General features: G+C 37.5%; 1 protein-coding gene across 1 annotated transcript; it reads right to left on the bottom strand.

Annotated features, from left to right (window-relative positions):
- Positions 1–9,027: 9,027 nt before the first annotated feature.
- AKAP5 (A-kinase anchoring protein 5) lies at positions 9,028–18,453 on the bottom strand. Its single transcript, XM_051977809.1, has 2 exons — positions 18,112–18,453; positions 9,028–10,915 (listed from the first exon to the last, which is right to left on the bottom strand). The coding sequence occupies exon 2, from the start codon at positions 10,613–10,615 to the stop codon at positions 9,266–9,268; it is 1,350 nt and encodes a 449-aa protein (XP_051833769.1). The 5' UTR covers positions 10,616–10,915; positions 18,112–18,453; the 3' UTR covers positions 9,028–9,265.
- Positions 18,454–22,581: the final 4,128 nt, after the last annotated feature.

Here is a 22,581-nt window from a genome sequence, read left to right as displayed (position 1 = left end):
GCTAGAAAGTATTAAGTGTCTGAGGCTGGATTTGAACTCATGTCCTCCTGACTTCAGAACTGGCACTATCCACTATCTATGTGGCACTCTATCCACTGCCTCATCTAGTTGCCCCTAATCTAACATTTAAATAGCTCTCCAGCCGTTTATGGATTTGGGGATTTCCTTCCTCTATCTGCTCCTTAATTAATTAGTCAATTTATTTATTTAGGCAGATGAGGCAATAGGGTTAAGTGACTTGCCCAGGGTCACACAGCCAAGAAGTGTTAAGGGACTGAGACCAGATTTATACTCAGGTCCTCCTGACTTCAGGGCTGTCCTCTATCCCCTGAGCCACCTAGTTGCCCCTATAATTTGGAAAAATAAAATTCTGCCACCTCCAAACGTGTAGCTTGTATCCATACTTGATGGAATTGGAGTCATTTAAATCTAGTTGTTTAGGACTTAAGGTTGTTCCCATTTTCCCATTTGTATTATTCTGACCACTGGAGTACTGCTTTGTCCTATCCTGTTATGTCAGCAGTTTGGGGAGGGGTTCTGGAATTCTCAAAAGCTAATCTAGTGGAGTTTTACAAGGGATTACCTCTCTCCTTAGTCTTTTTTTTTTTTTTTTAATAACTTTTTATTGATAGAACGCATGCCTGGGTAATTTTTTACAGCATTATCCCTTGCATTCACTTCTGTTCCGATTTTTCCCCTCCCTCCCTCCACCCCTTCCCCTAGATGGCAAGATCTCTCCTTAGACTTAAGAACCTAGTGAAATTTGGAGAGATTCATTAGTTGGTACATAGTTAATTTGCATTACATTTTTGACAGTGAAAACTCAGAGGGGTTTCAATATGCAGTGCTGCAGGAAGTATCCACACAATGATGAAAAAAGCCTTTTCAAAGCATTAAGGTTATCTCCGAGGGATAAGCAGGCACGTATGGCTCTGCACAAATCTTATTCCATTCTTCAGTTATGAAGCCAGATTAGAACCCCTACTGATCAAAAGAACTATTTGAGTAAGCTAGGCCCCTGTAAAAGTGAGTATAATTACTCATATGCACTTGGTCCCTTTTGGACCAAGTTTGAGAGACACTGGAAATGGATATCTTCTGGTCCAGATGGAAGTTTCCATGTTTCTCTCCATGACCCTTCACATAGACTGAAGAAAATGGATTGCAAGATTTCCAAGAACTCCTGTGTTCACAATCCTGGATGCCTGGAAGGTGCAGGGAAGTCAGATTAGCTGAAATAGCACCCCAAGGAAGAGAGAGGTGGACCTCAGGGGATAGTGTGTGTGGTATTAAACCCCACAGTGGAGACTGTCCCAAACCCTAAGGCCAGGAACCCGGCAAGAGAAGTGCCTCTCCTCTCACCTCTACGAGTGGTCCAAATCCACCCTGGCAATCACTAAAGGAAGCAGCATTTGTGAGGAGGCAGTTGCCATCCCCACCACCAACCAGGCAGATGATCTAACCCTGCTGAAGGAACAAGGGAGAAGCAAGCGGTTCACGTGTGTGCACACCTGTGTACGCATAGCATATGTGCAAGATAGTGGTGCTTTATGGAAAGGCATATAAATTGAGGCTAGTAAGTGCATCTCAGAATCAGGAAGACTTGCCTCAGACCCGGGGCAAGTCATTTAATCATTCTGTGCCTCTGTTTCCTCATCTGTAAAAATGGGGGACCTCCTAGAGTTGTGAGAATCAAAGGAGATAACATGTAAAGTGCTTTGCAAACTTTAAAGTGCTATATAAATGCTAGCTATTGTTGTTATTAGTGTCATCATTGTTGCTTTGGATCAAAATTTGGTTTTATTTGGTCTATTTGAATCCTATGATTACTGAGTTATCACCAACAGGATTTTATAAGATACTCATAATGATCTTATTACATATCACTTAAAAGGCATAGACATAGGCATAAGCACCCCCAAAAAAAGTATGTGATAATAAAACAGAGCCATAATGTAAGGCATCAATCGACATCTCTTTTTTTTTTTCAACTAAAAGCATAAACGGAAGATGAAGTTTTATAGCTGAGCTATGTTTAGTAGTTCAATTTTAAGCTTTCTGTGCTTGGAAAAGAAACATAATGTATTCATGTTTCACATACAAGAGATAGACCAGCCATATTATGCAAAACACAACATGGACCTGATATAGCATATTTAATCTGGATGAGTAATTTTTACATATTAATTCAGTTTAAGACATCTCTTTTCTGCACAATTTCTTTGACAGTAGTATCTGTTCTACAGAAATATAACTCTAGCCATTTTAATCAGAATCACAAATGCAACTTGAACTTTTGTAATATCTCTTCTACTTAACATTTTCAAGACAAAGTACTACTATAAATATATGTAGCATTGAATTTTGTTCCTGCACCTGTTCACATATTCAAAACGAATACATCATGTAGTTATTTAAAAGCTCTGTATGCTGTCAGATTTACTTAGTTCTGGTTAGGTCAAGACAGAATTAATTACACTTAATAATACTTCCATTTGATAGTAGAATCATAAACCACACAACAAAGGTTCTGAAATTTTTTGTCATAGACCCTTTAGCATTCTGGTGAAGTCTATGGAATTCTCAGAATAATGTTTTTTAAATACATAAAATAAAACACAGGATTATAAAGGAAATCAAAATTATATTTTTCCCCATCCAAGTTCATGGACTTCACGAAATCAATTTTAACTCAGGTTAAGAACCCCTGCCAAAAACTCAAAGGCTTTTAGAATTGGAAAGGACCTTAAAGGTCACTAATCCTATCCCTTGAATTTTTTCCAAATGAAGAAATAGACCCAAAAAGACAGAGATTTGTCTGAAATCTGGTGTGGGGTAAAGATATGTCTAAGTCTGGTTAGACTGACTCCAAGTCCAGTTAGAAGAAAAATTTCATTTCCTACATGAGAACAACTTCTCTAAGAAATAGTTCCATTTGCATAAATGCACAGTCAAGGTCAGACCAAGATGGCTTGTTTGAGCAAATGCAGGCGTCCCATCTCCTTACATACCAATTTCAGCAAAACCTTAAAAATAGCACCAGACTGAATAATGATCAAGAAATCCACTGAGAAACTACAGTAAATGACTCCTTCCCAGAATTAAAAAGTCAGAGGTCTTTAGGCAATAAGAAAGGGGCCCTTCCAGAGAAGCCTGTGCCATAAGCAAACAGGAAGGAAGCTTTTCAGCACAAGAACAGACCAGAGAAATCTACAGTCTGTATATCTTTGTGTCCAGAGAAAGCAAGAGCAGAGACCCCAGTGATCTAGCAGGAGGGCCTAAAAAACAACTAGATACATTTAGTATAGATACACCTGGGAAGTGGAGGTCAATTCAAGGACTCTTGTTAACTCAGGTCAAAACCGGGTCTCATTCCCTACCCACTCAAGAAGGCCCAGCCTGGCCCCACAAAGCCCCAGTTTAGTAACCATGGCTGAAAAAAGAGTAAAGAAGACATCACTATAAATTGTTTTAGATCCAAAGATAGTCAAATATCCAACCTAGAAAAGAGGATCTACGCAATTGCAAGCAAGACAAAAAAAAAAAATCAGTCTTCCTCAAGGACTAAATGAATATCTAGAAGTGAAATAGGAGATCAAAGTTCTGGAGAAAGAATTGGAAGATGAATGAATACCTAAAATAGAAAGTAGTAAACTTTTCTTGAGCAATGTATTCCTTGAAAATTGGAATAGAAATCAAGAATTTTATGAAATAAGAAATATTAGAACAAAATAAAGCCATTAGAAAAAAAATGAAGGAAAATGTAAAGCTATTTACTATCAAAAGCAATTGACCTGGAAAACAGATCAAGGATAGACAATTTAAAAATCAGACTCCTTGAAAACCATTTACCACAATTTGGACACTGTATTTCAAGAAATTGTAAATGAAAACTTCCCAGTCTATTAGAACCAGATTCAAAGAAAAAAATTTATCAAATTACCTATTGAAAGAAAAACAATCACCCTAAATTCAAAACATTTAGGAATGTCGAGCCAAAATCTAGAACTCTCATGTCAAAGACAAAAAAGCAAAAGATATTGATTTGTAATCAAGAATAATTTACCTTGTAAAGCTAAATATAATCTTGTAGGGAGGAATGGATTTTTAATGGAGCAGAGGGCTTCTAAGCATTTCTTATACCAGAGCTAAGTAGGATCTTTGAAATGTACCAAGGCACAAACATAGATAAAGGGATGGGGTGAACAGGTATTAATGAATTTCATCTCTCACTGTCTTTTACACACACACACACACACACACACACACACACACACACACACACAGAGATTGGTGTAAAACTACATTAAACTAAATTAGGGAACTGATGAGGATAAGAAAAGCTAGTATTAAGAGGGAGAATAATACTAAAGTAAAATAAACCTCACATTTGGAGGATAGATCATAAAAAGGGAGAAGAGATTGAAAGAAAAAAAAGCAGAGTTAGAGCTTGAGGAGTACCTATAGTTTGGGAATAGTTGAACAAATTATAGTTCATATTTAGTATATATATAATATACATATAGTATATAATTAAATTACATTAAATAAAACTAATCAATGATGAAAGATAATTTCAGAGAATCTTAGAAAGATGTGTGAACTAATGTAGCAAGAAGTGAACAGAATCAAGAGGACACTTTCCCTGAAGTCAGGAGGACCTGAGTTCAAATGTGATCTCAGATACTTAACACTTACTGGCGGTGTGACCCTGAGCAAGTCACTTAACCCCAATTGCCTCAGCAAAAACTAAAAAATTAAAAAAATTAAAAAACTTTGACCAACCAAAGTACCAATGACAATTTATCTCTATCTCTTGACCTAAAGGGATGACGGACTCAGGGAATAGAGACATACATTTTTGAATATAACCACTGTGTGTAATTGTTTTGCTTTACTATATGAATTTATTACAAGATTTCTTTTTTCCTCCTATTTTTAACTGGGAAAGATTTGGGGAACAGAGAAGGGCTACTAATCATGATGCCAATAAAAGGGGCCATAGAAAATATTCCTAGAAGAGAACAGAAGGATGTTCAGATGGAATATACACAGGACAATTTTAAAAGTAATATTGAATTTTTTTATATGCTTTTAAAAGAGTAAGCAGTATGGAATAGAGTTATTCATGGTTTTAAATGCAATCTTCTTTTATGTTCTAAAAAACTGAAATTCAGAGCTTAGAAATCAAACCAAGGTGTGCCCCGAATTTTGCTCTAGAATGGAGTAGTCCTAGGTATACTGTTGTAATATGGCAGAATCACAATTGAACCTGCAGAGTTTTCTTGAAAGTTTAAGTTTTTTCTAAGAGTCAGAAGTCAGGACTAAGATGGGATAAGGAACTTTGGTATGTGTAAGCTCTCACAAAATGTCTTTAATGTGACCAGGTGGTTGTAAAAAATTAAAGTCCTTTAAATGGGAATGCAAAAAAGAAAGTACATAGTAACTGCAGTATCAAATACAGTTTTCAAAACCCAAGTTACACACTAAAATGGAATTTCATTATAAAATGAAACTTAAGCTCTCTAGGGAGATTCTTAACCTTTTTTGTAATGTGGACTACTTTATTAACTAAAGCCTATGAACCCTTTCTCAGAATGATGTTTTTAAATGCAAAAGAAAAATGCATAGGATTATAAAGCAAATCAATTATATTGAAATAGTTATCAAAATAGTTTTTTTAAAGTTTACATACCTCAAGTTAAAAATCCCTGTTCTAAAAGGTTAGAAAAGTATAGATAACCCTTATGTAATTGAGTAGCTGAAACCAGAGAATCCTAAAAGTAATGAAATATTGTAAAAATCAGTCTACTTTTATCTCTAGAAAAAAGAGGTCTTAACTGATTTATAACAGCAATGAGTCCTGAATTGTTATGAAGGGGCAAAGGGAATTTTTTTTAAAGCAAACTGTTTAAAATTAACACTGAATTGCACTCAATAGCCTAAAGTAGACAATAATCCTATTTACCAGTACAATGTATAGGATTTTTCTGATAAAAAATCCTACTATTAATCCTAGACTTAATATAGTTGACATAAAATTGGTGATCACTTCAAAAGATAATGTGCGGGTAGCTCTCTTAAATCCAAATTACACAGGCATAAATTTCTGCCCTATTGCTTATTATTCTTTGAAGAGGGGGTGGTGGTACCAGGGAACACTTTCTGTTTGAAGGTTCTTTTGTTTCCTATCACCTTTACTTAAATGTTACTGGGAACTATTTTTATATCTTGCAAAAAAGCTTTGTGAAAATGCTAAATGAGTAATGTACATAAAACATGGGCATTTTGATATTCATGAGACTCTAACCAAAACTAACCAAACCAGATAATTGACTCTTTCAAAGCCAGAGCAGAAAAGAAAATATATGTGTGTATGTGTGTGTGTGTGTATGTGTGTGTGTGTGTGTGTGTGTGTGTATTTTAATGAGCCAGTAATCCATCATTGCTGACAAAATTTTGAGATTTAAGTGAAACTCAGAATCCTAGTCTATGGCTGCATATTAGCATTTGGAAATCAGGAATTTTATGAAAATTAATATTTTCCTCTTAGCCTATTCTTTCCATAATGTTAACAAATGAATTAGGATTAGAATGAAACACTTAACATTCTTCTAATTGGTTTAATATATTTAAAAGTCAACCAATTTAAAACAGTTATTATCACTGCAGGAAATCTTTGACATAAATATTCCCATATATTGAAATGATTTGGACAGCTCATTGGAAGACATGTCAAGGCTTAGCTTGTAAATGAAGAGAATCAATCAATCTACATTTGGACTAATTTTTCTGGCTGGAGTCCTATTTAATTTAATTAGCTGATGACTTATAGTAGGATAATTGAAGAACAAGAAGTTTACTATGCAAGCAATCAAAGTAAAAGTAATCCAATACAATATGCTAATTAAGGATGTTAAACTAGTGAAAAACCCATAGCAATGGATAGAACTAGTTTAAAGTCATTTTCTGCATTTAGTGATGTTATTTTCATATGATATTGGAACAACATAAAATATATATTGTAAATTTTCCTGCTTAATTGTATGGCACCCCTTTCAAAACATTTTCAGTAGTTAGTAAAAATTCTATCTTTGATCTGCTATGAATAATTATTTAAAATTCAAATAAGTCCACTGGCACAAAGGCGTTTGCAATAAATGGGTATTGTATCTGCCACAAAACTAAAGTACATAAGGGTTTTTAAATTCTTTACTTCATAAATATGGCATAGTATTTGCTGGTAAGTTATAAAAAAAAAAAAAAGCATCCAAATCTGTTAGCACCACATAGAGTGAATTTGAGATACTATGATCAAGATTATTGACCAAAGTCATTTTTAAAAAGTAAAGTTATTTAATTTAAAATTTTTGATTTTGGAGTCTTTGCTCATGTCCCTAAAAAATATCCCCTGAAGAAAACTGTGGATGATATATTTGATTGCATGAGAAATTGCTGGTATTTTCTTTTCAGATTTGGAAGCATGGAGGACACACAAATGGGGGGGTGGAGTGGAAGGGGGGCCAAGTTTGCACTTTTATAGTGGAGTAAAAATTTGTGTTAATTGATTTAATTTTCTAATTTCAGGGTAAAGAATTTTTCTGTTAAAAATGTGTATATGGAATGGAACAAAAAAGATTTTCTAGTTCAAAGTAGTAATATTCACTATATATGATCCATAAAATATGAAAATTCGCACTATAGTAAAGCATTTCTAATTTCCTGGTTGATTAATTTTTTTTAAACATGAAAACATAACTTTCTGTAATGCAGATATCTTACATATCTAGTCAATACTTTTCCTTGCCTTCAGGAATACCCCATTTGGAGCTTGCCAAAATTTAGCTCTAGGACCCAAATGCTGATATGTGAGGTAGTCATATGGAAACATTGGGAGCCTTTGTTCTGGTCAGATACTGAGGTGGCAAAATGACTCCCCTTTGAGCTAGAAAGGCAATCACTGATAGGAACAGAAACGATGAGTTTCCCTTCCCTCCCCTTCTTAACAATCAACTAACACGGACCCTATTCTAAATTATTTCTAAATTATAGTTCATTTCTCTTTTTAAGGTTGTCTAAATTGAGCCAGTCATATCGATTATTTAATTCAACTCTTGCCACTGACAAAACATAATAGTGTATTTATTTTTTCTTTCTAAGAAAAAAAATTCCTTTTAATTTGTTACAAAGATCTCTTCCATAGTTGGTGTTGCTAAATTCTGAATAGAAAAAAAAGCCACCTTCTCTAAGCAGAATATGGAAAATGCTCTATTCATCTTTTTCCATCACAGAATTGCTAATTTGTTTAAAGTAAAAATTAGTTCTGCAGATACCAGAACAGTCTGTCATGATTTTTTTGGAAACATCACACATATCTTAATAAAAGAGATAATAAATAACTTGGTGTTTTGGCCAAATTTGACTGATGCTTTCCCAAAATGAAAATGTTTGAGTTCTTCAAAGGGTTTAAAGCTGCTAAGCTATCTTTCTTTGAATTTGTTATCCCTCTACTAATCCATCTACTTGCTAGAGGGATGGGGAACCAAAAGTGCCAAGATACTTTCATAGTAACTTAATATCATACCTTAAGGGGGAGTGATGTTTCACTATTCTCCCTATGTCCTGCTCCCTCTCCCCCTTGTCAAGGATACTTCTTGTAAAAAAGGAGAACAAGAGTATCAATGTAAATGTAGAGAGGAGGGAGAAATTAAGGTAATCATTTACAGCTCTTCAGTTATTCACCAACTGAAGGCATTTTAATGCAGTTTTTGCCAATAGCTTGGAAAAATCAAGAACAAAAAACTGCCTCTTCCTAATTAAAATATGCATTTTGTGAACATACAAATATTCCTCTGAAATTAAGATATAGCAATGCATTATGTTTCTGAGGTAAAACCATTGGCTAGCTATTAAATCACAATAATTCATACATCTACAAAACTAGCTCACCATATTCACAATTATAACAACAAAACTGCATTGTAAAAAAAGAAGAGGGAGAGGTTGAAACTGCAGGCTTAATGTATATGCAGAACTGAATTGCTTTATGAAACAAGATTTTATCATCAAAGGACATTATGGAGCAATATAGTACGTTTCTGATCCAAATTCTCATCTCAGCTCGACAGAAGCTGGTGCTGTTGAGTTTTGGAGATTGTAAATGTATCCCTAGTGATTCTTCTGAATTAATGATGTCATAAAATGTAAAATAATTCTTCATTGGGTTTCCATTAAAGAAAACATGAGCTGAAATTGTTTTGTTTTTTTATATAAGATTGTTTCTTTTGTTGTCATCAGAATCCATTTCATTCACCAGTTGTTCTATAGACAACTGAATGGCGTTCTTGACAAGTGAGGAAGCAGTTTCTATTAAAAGCTTCTCATACTGCTCAGAAGTTCTGCCCTCAAAATCATTAACTCCTTTGGATGATACAGCATTAGAAAATGGCTCACTTTGCTGATTTTCAACCGAAATTAAGAATTTCTTAGGGACATTTTTGGATTTCTTTACATCAAATTCACTGACTTCAGTGTCTGTGACAATAATAGCAATTGGTTCCATCCTTTTGCTTTCTTCTAACTGGGGTGTTCTTGGACTTACTGTATTTTCTTTGAAAGCACTGAAGCACACTGTGGTATCTTTTGACTTGTTTTTTTCTGAAGCCATCCCTTCATTTTCATGTTCTTTCTCTTTTGGTTCCTGTTCCATGACATCCTTAATGGTTTCTTCCATGACCTGTGTTTCTGTGGTGGCAGGTGGCTCTGTGGGGGGTTCAGCGGGTACCACAGCACTACTGACCTCTGTATTCTCCTGGGGGAGCTTATGTCCCACTTCTGAAGTCTCAGGGAGGCTTCCTTGATGGAGGCTAACAACCTGTTTCTCCTCTGTCTTTTCCATATCTTTTTCTAGGATTAATGCTGCTGTATGAATAGCACAAGACTCTGTATCAGCCCCAAGTTCTATGGAAGCCAGATTCTCCCCAGAAGAGTTGATGTTACTCACCTGTGGCACTCTTGCACTATCTCCCTGGGAGTTACCACCACTTATATCTGCAGTTAATTTTTCCTTTACAGCTGGAGCTTCCTGAGGAATCTGGATCTCTGTACCTGAACTGCCTGTAACTTCCTTTACTTTCATATTGCATTCAGATTCTTCAATGATTTGGGAACGGCTGCATTTTTTCTTGCTTCTCGAGAGTTTTATGCAGGGAATTTTAATCCTGGACCGAGCCTTTTTCTTAGTGGGTTTGGTGCCATCCGTGTTTTCCTTAGGTTGTGCTTCAGTATCTAAGGGGACTTGTTTCTTTGAAGATTTTGACCTTTTCTGTCGAGTGACAAAACGTCTGATCGCTGCCCAGGTCCCCTGTGGTGACTGAAACTGATCTGAAGCTTCCATTTCCGTGTGATCCTCAGCACTGCTTGGACCTGTGTAATGGGGTGCTTTTTCAGAACAATTCTTAGACTTCAAAGCTTTGGATGATTTCTTTCTTCTTTTAAAACAAATCATGGATGCTTTTTCAGCCTGCTCCTCAGCCTGAGGACTTACATCTATAGATTCTTTCTCATCCTTGCTTTCTATTTGAATTTCTGCCACTGTTGTCTCCATTTTTTGCATCACACTCAGGCTCTAAAAAACAAAATATCTGCTCTCCTTTTTAGTTTTTTATGGGAAAAAAGCTGACGAAACTATCATGTGAAATGACAGAATTTTTTTTGTTTTTTTTTGTTTTATCCCTTTTGCAAATGCAAGTGTTCTACACAGATGTTTTTCTTTATGATTCTTTATGGATTTTAAAAAAGTCTGGATCCTCTTTTACTTGTAGTTCTACTTTTTCCATCAAAAATGTAGTTTGAATGTATTTTGGCTTCTTTTTTTTCCCTCTAAAGAGCACTCTTCCGCACTGCTATGATCAACCTGAAAAGAAAGAGAAAGTGATATTTCATTTCACTGTTTTCTGCAGATATTTCTGTTGAAGAACTCTATTTCCACCATATGTTTCTATTGTGAAAGCTGATGGCAGTGATAGCAAAATATAAACAAACTGGCCTTAAAACTTTTGCCATGAACAAAATTTTTTTCCCTGCTTAAAAAAATTCTTTCCTTTTAATATGTTATACAAAATTGAGTAATGCATTGTGACATTATTTTGATTATTATTCTAATGATTTTCTTGAGATGGAAGCAGAGAGATATGTAGGAAAGAGAGCAGTATCAGACTCATTTCCTTATGACATGCATACTCCTTAATGGAGACAATAATGGCCTCATTTTTCTCTGGGGAAAAAAAAAAGACTTTTTTTGGGGGGGGAAGGGGGCAGAGAAGAAGCTACTATTTTTTTTTTTTTTTAATAAAAAGACGATTGTTCTTAAAGGAGATTAGAATTCTTCTCTGTTTGGTTTTGAGTGTGTATATGTAGAAAAATCAAACTTTTCTAATCTAAAGAGGATAATGAAGTTCTAACTAGATTCTAGGTATTTATAAAGAAAATAACTCGTTTTGAAGAATTAATGTTTTTGTGGTTTGGTCATTTCTGACTTTTAGTGATTCCATTTGGGGTTTTCTTGACAAACATACTGGAATGGTGTGCCATTTCCTTTTCTATTTTACAGATAAGGAAACTGAGGCAAACAGGGTTATGTGGCTTGCCCAAGACTTCACAAGCTATTAAGTATTTGAGGCCAAGTTTGAACTCAAAATGGTATCTTCCTGATTCTATTAACTTCACCAGCTAACTGCCACCTCATTAATCCATAGGAGCCTTGTTAGTAAAAATCTTATGAGTTTGCTTGGGGCTACCTCCTTTATGGAGTAAGCATAAAATAACTTGTCAGTGCTTAGGGAATTAAAAAAAAAATTTAAAATGTAGATTATTTTGAAAATCTCTTTCTGGATATAAATGGGTTGGTTGTTTTTTATTGTTTTTTTTCCCTAGTTTATTACCAGCATTTAAAAGTTTGCTTCTAATCCTTGTTTGAAAGCCATCCACTGAAATAATGCACTAGACACAGGATATTTAAGAGTTATTCCACACTACAAGAATTGTATGGTAGTAGTAAAGAGAGAAAGTATGAGATAATAGTTCATCCAAATTCAGAGAATTTTCATTAATGATAATTTAAAACACAATAGGTAAGACTTTTCCTTGGAAAATGTCCAAAACAAATCTCTTGCTGATAAAATTTTACGAGCTCAACCAATTTAGCCCTAGATACCTGATGCCTTTTGTGATGCAGTAAATACTTGCTTAATCAAATACTATTCATTTGTGATAAGCATTTAAATTATTATCATAAAAGTAGTACTGGTAAGACTAGAATAAGATGATCATATATATTTTTCTCATCCCAATATTAAATGATGAAAGCCAGAATCATAGTTGGGTTACGATATCATTTCTCTCTCTTATAACACTTTTAGTATTATCATTGGTCCTCTTGTGAATTCAATGTACCAGAAGTTTTCTTGAACAGATATAAAAGCAAAGACAACTGTAACTAAGTATTTTGAGAACTCTGTCTTCTGAAATAAACCATAAGTGTATGGGCAGCCTTGAATGGTTCACACTTTATTTAGCATGTATGCTAAGTCCCTAGGTATTGCCATATGGGCAGAGCAGTGCACTTGGAGACCTGATTTTGAATCCTGCCTTAGACACTCAAACTGAATCTCCTTTTAGCCTCAGTTTATTAAACTGTAAAATGGAAATAATAATACTATTTACCTCACAGGGTGGTGGTGAGGATCAAATTAAATAACACATTTAAAGCTTTTTGTCAAGCATTCCATAAATGTAGGCTGTTATTAACAGAGAAGGTAAAGTAAAAGAAAAATACATTTTGTAGCCCACATAATGTTGTATAGTGTACAAAGGGTTTTATTTTTTGCTTTTCTAAGATAAGCAGTATTATCCCAATTTTACAAATAAGGAAACTAAGAAGTTAGGTAATTCAGCCATGTTGGGATTCAAACCCAAGCCTTATGCCTCCAAGCCTAATGCTATTTCTTATCCTATGCTACTTCTATGGGGCACCTACATGATGCAGCAGATAGAGCACTAAACCCTGGAGGCAGAAGTGAGTTCAAATACAGCCTCAGACTCTACTTGTGTGACCCTGGATAAGTCACTTAACCTTACTTGCCTCAGTTTCCTTATCTGTCAAAAGAGCTGGAGAAGGAAATAGCAAATCACTCTAGTGTTTTTGTGGAGTCACAGAAGGTTATACACAACCAATAACACCACATCATTATATCTAGGATGATTATAGGAGAAATACAAATTGAGATGACTTTAATCTAACCTGACACAGGAAATAACAGAGTCCTCCTCCTCAATATCTAGGAGCTAACTGGATCCACTACACACCTAAGTTACCTAAGCTCACCTGGGCCCTGCTGCAGCAAGGCAATCTTCTCTCACTGATGACTCCCTAATGGAGTCACCATCACATAACCCTTTTCATCCCTCCCCAAAGCTCTCTTGGTTCCCCCTCTCCCATTCATCCTCTGAACCAAGAATCTTGCTTTGTAAATTTCATTGCAAAAATTCAGGCCTGTTGATTCTCTTGTATATTTTCACTTCTCACCACCCAGGAAAAGACCATCAGGTGGTCTTTCTGGTGGAGGGGGAGGGTGTCTGTCTCCAGTCTCTCCCATTAGAGTAATCTTTCTAAGTGCAGCCCTGAGCATGTCACCCTCTTCTCCATAAGCTCCCTGTCTGGCTCCCTCTCACCTCTGGGATCAAATATAAAATCATCTACTTGGGTTCTGATGCTCTTTAACCTTGCTGCCTTCCCTGTCCAGTCACTTTACACCTTACTCCTCTCTACGGACCTTTTGATGCTGGCTATTCCTCGCTTAAGACACTCCATCTCTTGACTCAAAGATGTTTCACCAGCTCTCCCCCATGCCCAAAATTCTTTCCCTCTTCCTCCCCTTCTCCCAGCTTCCTTCAAGCCCCAGCAAATAGCCCATCTATTCCAATTCTCTCCAGTGGTTCTCTGAGAATATTGGATGAACAGCACAAAACACAATATACTAGTACCTTCTCTTTGAGATCACTTCCACATTACCCTGTCCAGATGTGGTTTCTACATAGTTCTTTGCATGTGGTTCCCCTCAGGAGACTACAGACTCCTTGAAGGCAGGAATTGTTTTTTGTCTTTCTTTGTTTCCCTTGGGATTATCATAATACCTGACGCATAGTAGGCATTTAATAAATACTTGTTGATTGAAGGCAAACAGGCCTTCAGAAGTAGTTTGTGTGTCTGAAGGCTGTGCAGATGTTTTGGAGAGGAATATGTTGTAATGAATCACAAAAGTAATCATTGCTTTTGACCCATTAATTCTAATGCTAGGACTTTATTCCCAAAATTATAATAATAATAGTTAGTATTTACATAACACTTTAAGGTTGGTAAAAGTGCTTCACAAATATCTCATTTGGGGGCAGCTAGATAGCACAGCAGATAGAGCATCAGTCCTGGAATCAGGAAAACCTGAGTTCAAATACAAGCTCAGACACTTAACAAATAAGTACTAGCTGTGGGACCCTGGGCATATCATTTAACTCCAACTGCCCCCCCCCACCCCACCCCCAGGCTTATTTGTATAAAAATATTTTTGTTGTTCTATTTGTAATAAAAAATGGAAAGTTATGTATATACTCAACAACTGAAGGTTGGATGAATAAAGTATGGTACGTTATAAATGGAATTTTATTATTCTATAAAAATGGGAAATATGAAACATTCAAAGAAATAGGTAAAGATATATACATCATATACATACACATATAAAGCAAAATCAGGCAGTGATACATCAGAAAGATCTAGAAGGTGATGAAAAACAGAAATGTTCTCTTGAGAAATCACAGCCTCTAAGTGCTCTCAACTAGGGCCTCTGTGGAGGCCCTGGTCTGTCCCCAAGGAACAAGTGATTGAAATTGAAGGGTAGAAAAATATCTCTTATCTCACCATTTGATGATAATCCATAATGGGGTTTGTTCCCATAACATATACTACCCTTATCCTCTAAGATTTCCCCAATCCATTCTCTTCCTTCTGCTGAGTTGGCCCCTCAGGACAGTTATACTGCTAGTTCTATTGGGAACCCCCCGAAATACATTTCTTGTATCCCAGATCACCCCTGGCTGTAGGAGACACCCCTACAACACAGCTCCAGGGCAACAACCCTGCCCTGCCTCCCCATTTTAAGTAGGATGGAGTGAATCATATTGGATAGTTTTTATGTATCATAAATTTCACTACATGATAATTCTTCACAAACCCACCTGCCTTTTGAACTTAGTTATTCTGAGAGCACCACTTATGTTCACTCAAATGGTTTTCTTCAGCAACATAATGGTACAATCCTTGATGACCTCTTTGTTTTCTTCCTTCTCCCACATATCTAGTCAACTGCAAAGGCTTGTCCTATTCACCTTTCCAACATCTCTCATACCTGTCACCTTTGCTCCCAAAGCCCTCCATCTTAGTTGAGATTCTCATCACCAAATCCTCCTAATTGATTTCCCTGCCTCAATTCTTTCCCTTCCAATTTATCCTCCATTCAGTTGCTAACTGACTTTCCTAAAGCACTAGTCTATTTCAATAGGTTTTTATTGACTCTAGTATAAAATCATTTAACATTTAAAATATCCTGTTATTTGTGTGTTTTATAATGTACATAATTATCACTACAGTGTTAAGCCACTTTTCAATTGGTTGACTCTTGGGGTTTTCTTGCCAAAGATACTGGAGTGATTTGCCATTTCCTTCTCCAGCTCATTTTATAGAAGAAAAAACTGGCAAACAGGGTTAAGTGACTTGCCAGGGTCATACAGCTAGGAAGTGTCCACAGCTGAATTTGAATGCTTGAAAATGAATCTTTCTAATTCCAAGCCCAGCACTACCCACTGTGCCACCTAGCTGCCCTAACCCTACTGTAGTACATGTATATAATTCACAAATAAGTAAACATACACATATTGAGAATGCATGATGAAAAAGATTTTGCTGAGTTGTGTGAGCACAAAAGTTAGGGGACCATTGTGCTAAACAATCTTATAATTTGTAGAGAAGGTTCGACCTGCATTGTAAAATCTCCCCATCCTTCTATTATTGACATCACAGGTTCAGTCCTACTCAGTAAGTTCATGAATTTTAAGAAATTTAAAAAGAATTGTCATGTGATCATGGATTTAGGGCTAGAAGAGATTATCCATACCAACTCTACCCCTACACTCTTCACAGAGGAGAAAAGTAAGGTCCAGGTTGTCTGATTGTCTTGCCCCAAATCACAGAGGCAGTAAATAAGTGTAGTTAAGTGCTCACTTGGTGATGGGCACTGTGCTAAGTGCTAGGGATACAAAACAACAATCTAAACCCCACCCCCCCAAAAAAAAGCCCAAATCCAGTCCCAGCTCTCAAGGACTTCATAGTCTGTTAGGAGAGACAGTATGCAAACCACGATGTAGAACCAAGATAAACAGGGAAATAATCTCAGAGGTTCCCTCGAGTTGGTGAGTGTAGAACTGAGCCAGGTACTGTCAGTCCAAACCTAGCATGCTTTGCTTTCTACCATACACACCCTGTTCCTTTCTTTACTTGCTATTTAAAATTTTTTTAAAGAAAATCTTTACAGAAAGGGAATAACCTTGCAAGCTATGTCTTCCCACTGACACAGTAAGCAATCCCCCTTTCCTTGTACAGTGTGCTGTTTGTAGCACTGCATAAATCAGAAACCAGTTAGAAGGTTCAGAAAGATTTCTCAGCATGAAGAGACACCCCACAGCTTTCTGGCTTTCTTACCATTCATTCTGGTTAGCCTGCTGGCTGCCATTTCTTTCTTCTTTTTTCCTTCAAATAATGTTTATCAGCTGCTTTTTTTGTGAAATCATAAAATATCTGAACTGGCAAGTGACCTTAAAGATCATTTAGAGATCATTTCACAGATGCAAGCATGATTTAGTAAAGAGACCCGAGGTCAGAAGAGTTGGATTTAAATCCTACTTTCCACACCACCTATACAATCTTAAACTGGTGTTTGAGAGTCCCTTTTACTCTGAGTCTATGATTCTATAGCTTATCTAAAGTCATGAAGCTAGTGTGATACATAGCCAGCCTAATTTCCAGCCCTGGGCTATAACTGTTCTATCACACTGTTTCTTATGGGAGCTTGGTTTTTCATATGCTATCTGGAAGAAAATGTGTTCACACTTGCACTAAAGGTTCTCTTCTCTCTCCCTTTGCCCTCCAGGAATCTCTTACTTTCTTCAACAGGGAGGGCACACAAATGGTGAAGAATTTGATTTTTCCATTTTTTTTTCTTCCAGACAGAATCCTACCAATTCATATGAAAAAATGGTGAAATAACAATTAAAAGGCAAATTACAACTAACCTTGTGGTTTGTGGAGAGAAAAATAGAAAGCATTTATAAGATCACAGATATAGACCTGGAAAGGACTTCAACTTGGTCCTTCTAAAGTGAGAACAGAGGGCCTAAAACAATTCAACAAATACAAAAAAAAAAAATATTACAATACATAGTAACAGGTGTTCCCCCTCAGATGCATCTGAATTTTAAATGAATTCTGATCAAAATGAATTTGTATCTAATGTAATTATATTTTCTCAGTTCCAATCAATTCCACCAGAAAACACAAACATATAAGCTAGAATACACTTTTGGAGAATGAGATGCTGCACAACACTGTGTATTAATTAATCCCAAAGCTAATCAAGCATCCTTTTACAAACTAACTATAGCGACAGTGTCACATATTTTCCTAAAAGAAGATTGGGGTAGAGGGAATCCCAATCAAACAGGCTTTGCAGAGATGCTGCAAAGCAATGATAAAATGGAGACATGCCTAACAATGTGGGGGTCTTTTCTAAGGGACAAAGGACTCCTGGGTAGGAGCCCGTTTACCCCTAAGCCAGTCTGTGAGCCCTGGAAGGGGACCTCACTAAGGTTATCTCCCCATCTCCCCCATTAACTCTCTATAGTCCGGGAAGTACAGCTCCCCACCCACTCCCTCTCCCGCAAGATGACAGTCACATGTATTCTTTGCCACCCTGAAACCTTTGGTGTCCTCAGCTCCTTACTTACCTCCCCAAGGGGGTAAAGTCATGTTCCCAGAGCCCGGCGGGTGCACGGTGGGCACAGTTTCTAAGTCCAGATTTTCTGCTGCCTCTGCAAACTCCTAGGTCCTGGAGCTCTGCACTCCGGAGTGCCCGGAGAAACCATAGGCAGCCCGCGATTCACACCTTTTGCCTTTTCCAGGGCTACAGATGCCTCGGCAATCCCGGCTCCTTGGAGCGGGAAGCTGAGCCCACCACTAGCGTTCTTATTGCAGCCCCGGACAGATGTGCAGCTCGAAAATGGGTTACGCCCCTTCCCCAGCTCACTGCCGCGGAGCTAGCCCCGACAGACTGGCAGGAGGCAGCACCAATAGATGGGGAGCCTGCCCAATTGGAGGGGGCGGCAGCCTCAAGTGTAGAGGCGGCAGGGCTTGCAGCAGGAGGGTAGGACGAAGGGAGGGAGGGAGAGAAAGAAGGAGGGAAGGGAGAGAAAGAAGGAAGGACGGCGGAGGGTGGGAGAGCCCGTGTTTAGGGGACTGGGACCAGGTCTGACTGCAGGGGGAGTCGAAGGAGCTCTGGTGGTGATGAGCCTGGGGCTGGGCAGGAATTCCCTCCTTGCACTAAGTCACCCCATTCTGGTGGGGCTGACATTCAGGGCATCTAGAGGGGAGACAGCGGACATAGAGAAGGATCGTGGAAAGGGAGCCCCCTCGAGAGCATGAAAATGCCACTCAAAACAAAGAAATGGAAAAGACCCTTCTAGGAGGAGGCTGAATTTATTGCTCCTTTCCATATCGGCTCTCCAAAGGAGGGGGGAAAAAAGGTGAGATGAAAGACTAAGGAAAGGTGTGGCAGGAAGGTGAGATGAGATGCAATGATGGATTTGCGCGGGCGTCTGGCACTTAATCGGGAGGGGGAGAGAGGTCCTAGAGCCGCAAGACCATGTGACTTGGCCAGAAATGGAGAGCCCCTGAGAGCTCAGGAGGAAAGGGGTCTGTACTAATAGAACCACGAAGATAGTGTAGGCAACAGAAATCCTTTCGTGTCTTGCTCTTCTCTTGTCTGTCAAGCAAACAACCGACCAATCAACAACTATTAAGCAACTTATTACGTGCTAGGTACTGTTCTAGGTGACATAGATAAAAGTACAAAAAATGAAACATACCCTTACTGGCAAATAATTTTTTTAATATGCATAGTATAACTACAAATATATTCAAAAAGTCATTAAATACAAGGTAGTTTAGGAGGTAAGGCAATAATTGCATTTGGGACTGGCTGTGGGAAAAGGTTTTATGCAGAAGATAATGATTAAGCTGAGTTATAAAGATAGGGACAGGTAAGAAAGAAGTACATTTTAGATATGCGGCATGGTCAAAGCAAGGGCACCTAGGGAGGAGATGGAGTGTTATGAGTGAGAAGCAGAAGGAAGGCCAGATTGGCTGGATTGCATTACTGTCAGAATTGCTCCTGAAATCCATATCTTCTGATTCCAAGAACATTTCTCTTCTCACTACACCAAGTGGAGTGTGATAGCTTCCTGAAAAGCTCAAGCACCCTGAGGCTCAGATTATCAATTCCTATTTTTGTTTTGTCTAAGACGGGCTGAGGACAGGAAACATCTGTAGGTTTCATGTGGCCACCCATTCCCAACTCGGATAAACAGGCATCCAACTATGATCCTTATTACTATTTAGCAAAAGGGGTGCTACAAATTTTTCCTCAATTATTCTGCGAGGAGGGCATATTCTACCTATCTTGGGCTCTGAGATCAAAGGACAGCTCCTGTCCTAGAAGGGCTCTATTGCTTTGTAAAGAAAGTGAGGGATACCTGACTGAGTAGAACCGGAGAAAATAGGCCCAGAATTGTAATTAGGGAAAGCAGCTGGTTTTCCCCTAGGGCCATCTAAAATTTAGGAGTTGCTGTCAGTGCTTGCTTGCCTCTCTTGCCTAGTTAGCAAGAATAATTCATTAAAATTTGCTGTCTCTGCATGGGATGGTACCCTTGGATCTACCATTCTTTCCCCAAGAGAACAGTACTTGCAACAAATTTTCATTTGAGATTTACCGCCTGGAATGGTATTCATCTGTTCCAAGAACAGGAGTCTCCCACATTCTGTACAAAGAAATGAAACTAATAACCTTCAAATGGAGTAGTTGAAGGACAAAGGCAGTTAATTTTAATACCCTGATTTATAAGTAATAGTTCCCTATCCATCCAAGATCCATCCAAGAGGATGGATCTATGATTTCATCCAAATGATTTTTTTTTCCAGGAGTGCAGATGGCAAATCATGTATGCTATCATCCTATATAGCTATTGCCCATGTACTAACATAAATCCTCCATGGGGGAAGGGGAGATCATTAAAAAAATGAGGGTAGACCACTAGTTAGCCTGAGCTCTTATTACATGACTTTCTTGCTTTTTTTATTTTCAAATATCTCTAAGGAGCTATCCTTTATGCTTCTTCTGGCTTGCAATTTTTCATTCATGTTCACCATGCATCTCTCCATTACACTCTGGTTAGCTTACACCAAATTCTTCAAAGACTGATATATTGTGACTCACAGGCATATAAAATCACTAGAAGATGTTAATTAAAAAATCCAAACAAACCCAACAATTATTTCAGGAAGAAGCTTGGAGTCATTAAAAGCATAGCACAATTTTTCAAATGTAATACAATTGGATCTGATGAATTTTGGGTCCAATTTATTGTCTATCTGCTTTCAGTCAAGTAATCGATCAATTAAGAAGTATTTATTAAATGCCTATGAACTTGTGCCAAGGCACTGAAATTATATATATATATATATTTCATTACAGCTTTTTATTTACAAGATACATGCATGGGTAATTTTTCAGCATTGACAATTGCAAAACCTTTTGTTCCAATTTTCCCCCTCCTTCCCCCCACTCCCTCCCCCAGATGGTAGGCTGACCAATACATGTTAAATCTGTTAAAGTATATGTTAAATACAATATATGTATACATATCTATAGTTATTTTGTTGCACAAGAAGAATCGGATTTTGAAATAATGTACAATTAACCTGTGAAGGAAATCAAAAATAGTGATTCATATCTTCCAGAGTTCTTTCCCTGGGTGTAGCTCTATTGGAACTGATTTGGTTCATCTCATTGTTGAAGAGAGCCACGCCCATCAGAATTGATCATCATATGATATTGTTATTGAAGTATATAATGATCTCCTGGTGCTGCTCATTTCACTCAGTATCAGTTCATGTAAGTCTCTCCAAGCCTTTCTGAAATTATCTGCTGGTCATTTCTTATAAAACAATAATATTCCATAACATTTATATACCACAACTTATTCAGCCATTCTCCTTATTCAGCCCAATTGATGGGCATCCACTCAGTTTCCAGTTTCCGGCCACTACAAAGAGGGCTGCCACAAACATTTTTGCACATACAGGTCCCTTTCCCTTCTTTAAGATTTCTTTGGGATATAAGCCCAGTAGTAACACTAGGCACTGAAATTATAAAAGAAAATTAAACATACCCTGCCTTGGAGGAATCGATACTCCAATTTGGAAGACGAGGATGAAATATAAGTAAATGTAAAAGAAACATAATATAATGAAAGGTGGCAGGTGTGGGGAGGATGGTAGTTAAAAAAGACCTCATGTAGGAGGTAAGGTTTGAGCTGAGTTTTGAAGGAAATTAGGGATTATTGGAGATGGAGCAGCCAGGTGACATAGTGGATAGAGGTCTGTGCTTGGTCAGAAAGTCTTATCTTCCCAAGTTAAAATCTGGCCTTAGACACTTCAAATGGAGTAGTTGAAGGGCAAAGGCAGTTAATTTTAATACCCTGATTTATAAGTAATAGTCCCCTCTTGGATGGATCTATGATTTCATCCAAATGATTTTTTTTTCCAGGAGTGCAGATGGCAAATCATGTATGCTATCATCCTATATAGCTATTGCCCATGTCCTAACATAAATCCTCCATGGGGGAAGGGGAGATCATAAAAAGAATGAGGGTAGACCACTAGTTAGCCTGAGCTCTTATTACATGACTTTCTTGCTTTTTTTATTTTCAAATATCTCTAAGGAGCTATCTTAGTGTAACCTTGAGCAAGTCATTCCCATTTGCCTCAATTTTCTAATCTGTAAAATGATCTGGAGAGGGAAATGGCAAACCACTCTAGTATCTTTGCCAAGAAAACCTTAAAAGGGGTCACAGAGAGTCAGATAGATAAGTAGAAGTGGAGGTGAGGAGGGATGAATTTCAGGGTTAGAAGTTAGATTGGAAAAAGGCAGAGATAGTAACTGGAATAGCCTGTGAGAGGAATGTCTAGACCAATTAGACTGGGCTAGAATGTGTGAAAGTTGTACTAGGTCTGGAAAGGGTACACCAGGGTCCGATTGTGAAGGGTCATGTCAAACACGAGTTTATATTTTATCCTAAAAGCAAGAGGGAAGTTGCTGGAGTTTTGATAGCTTTAGACCCGTGTTTGGCAGATGTGTGGAA

Source organism: Antechinus flavipes, chromosome 2 (assembly GCF_016432865.1).
Source record: "Antechinus flavipes isolate AdamAnt ecotype Samford, QLD, Australia chromosome 2, AdamAnt_v2, whole genome shotgun sequence".
NCBI classification, from domain to species: Eukaryota; Metazoa; Chordata; class Mammalia; order Dasyuromorphia; family Dasyuridae; genus Antechinus; species Antechinus flavipes.
The sequence above is the reverse complement of the archived record's forward strand: the minus strand, read 5'-3'. Positions and strand labels throughout refer to the sequence as shown.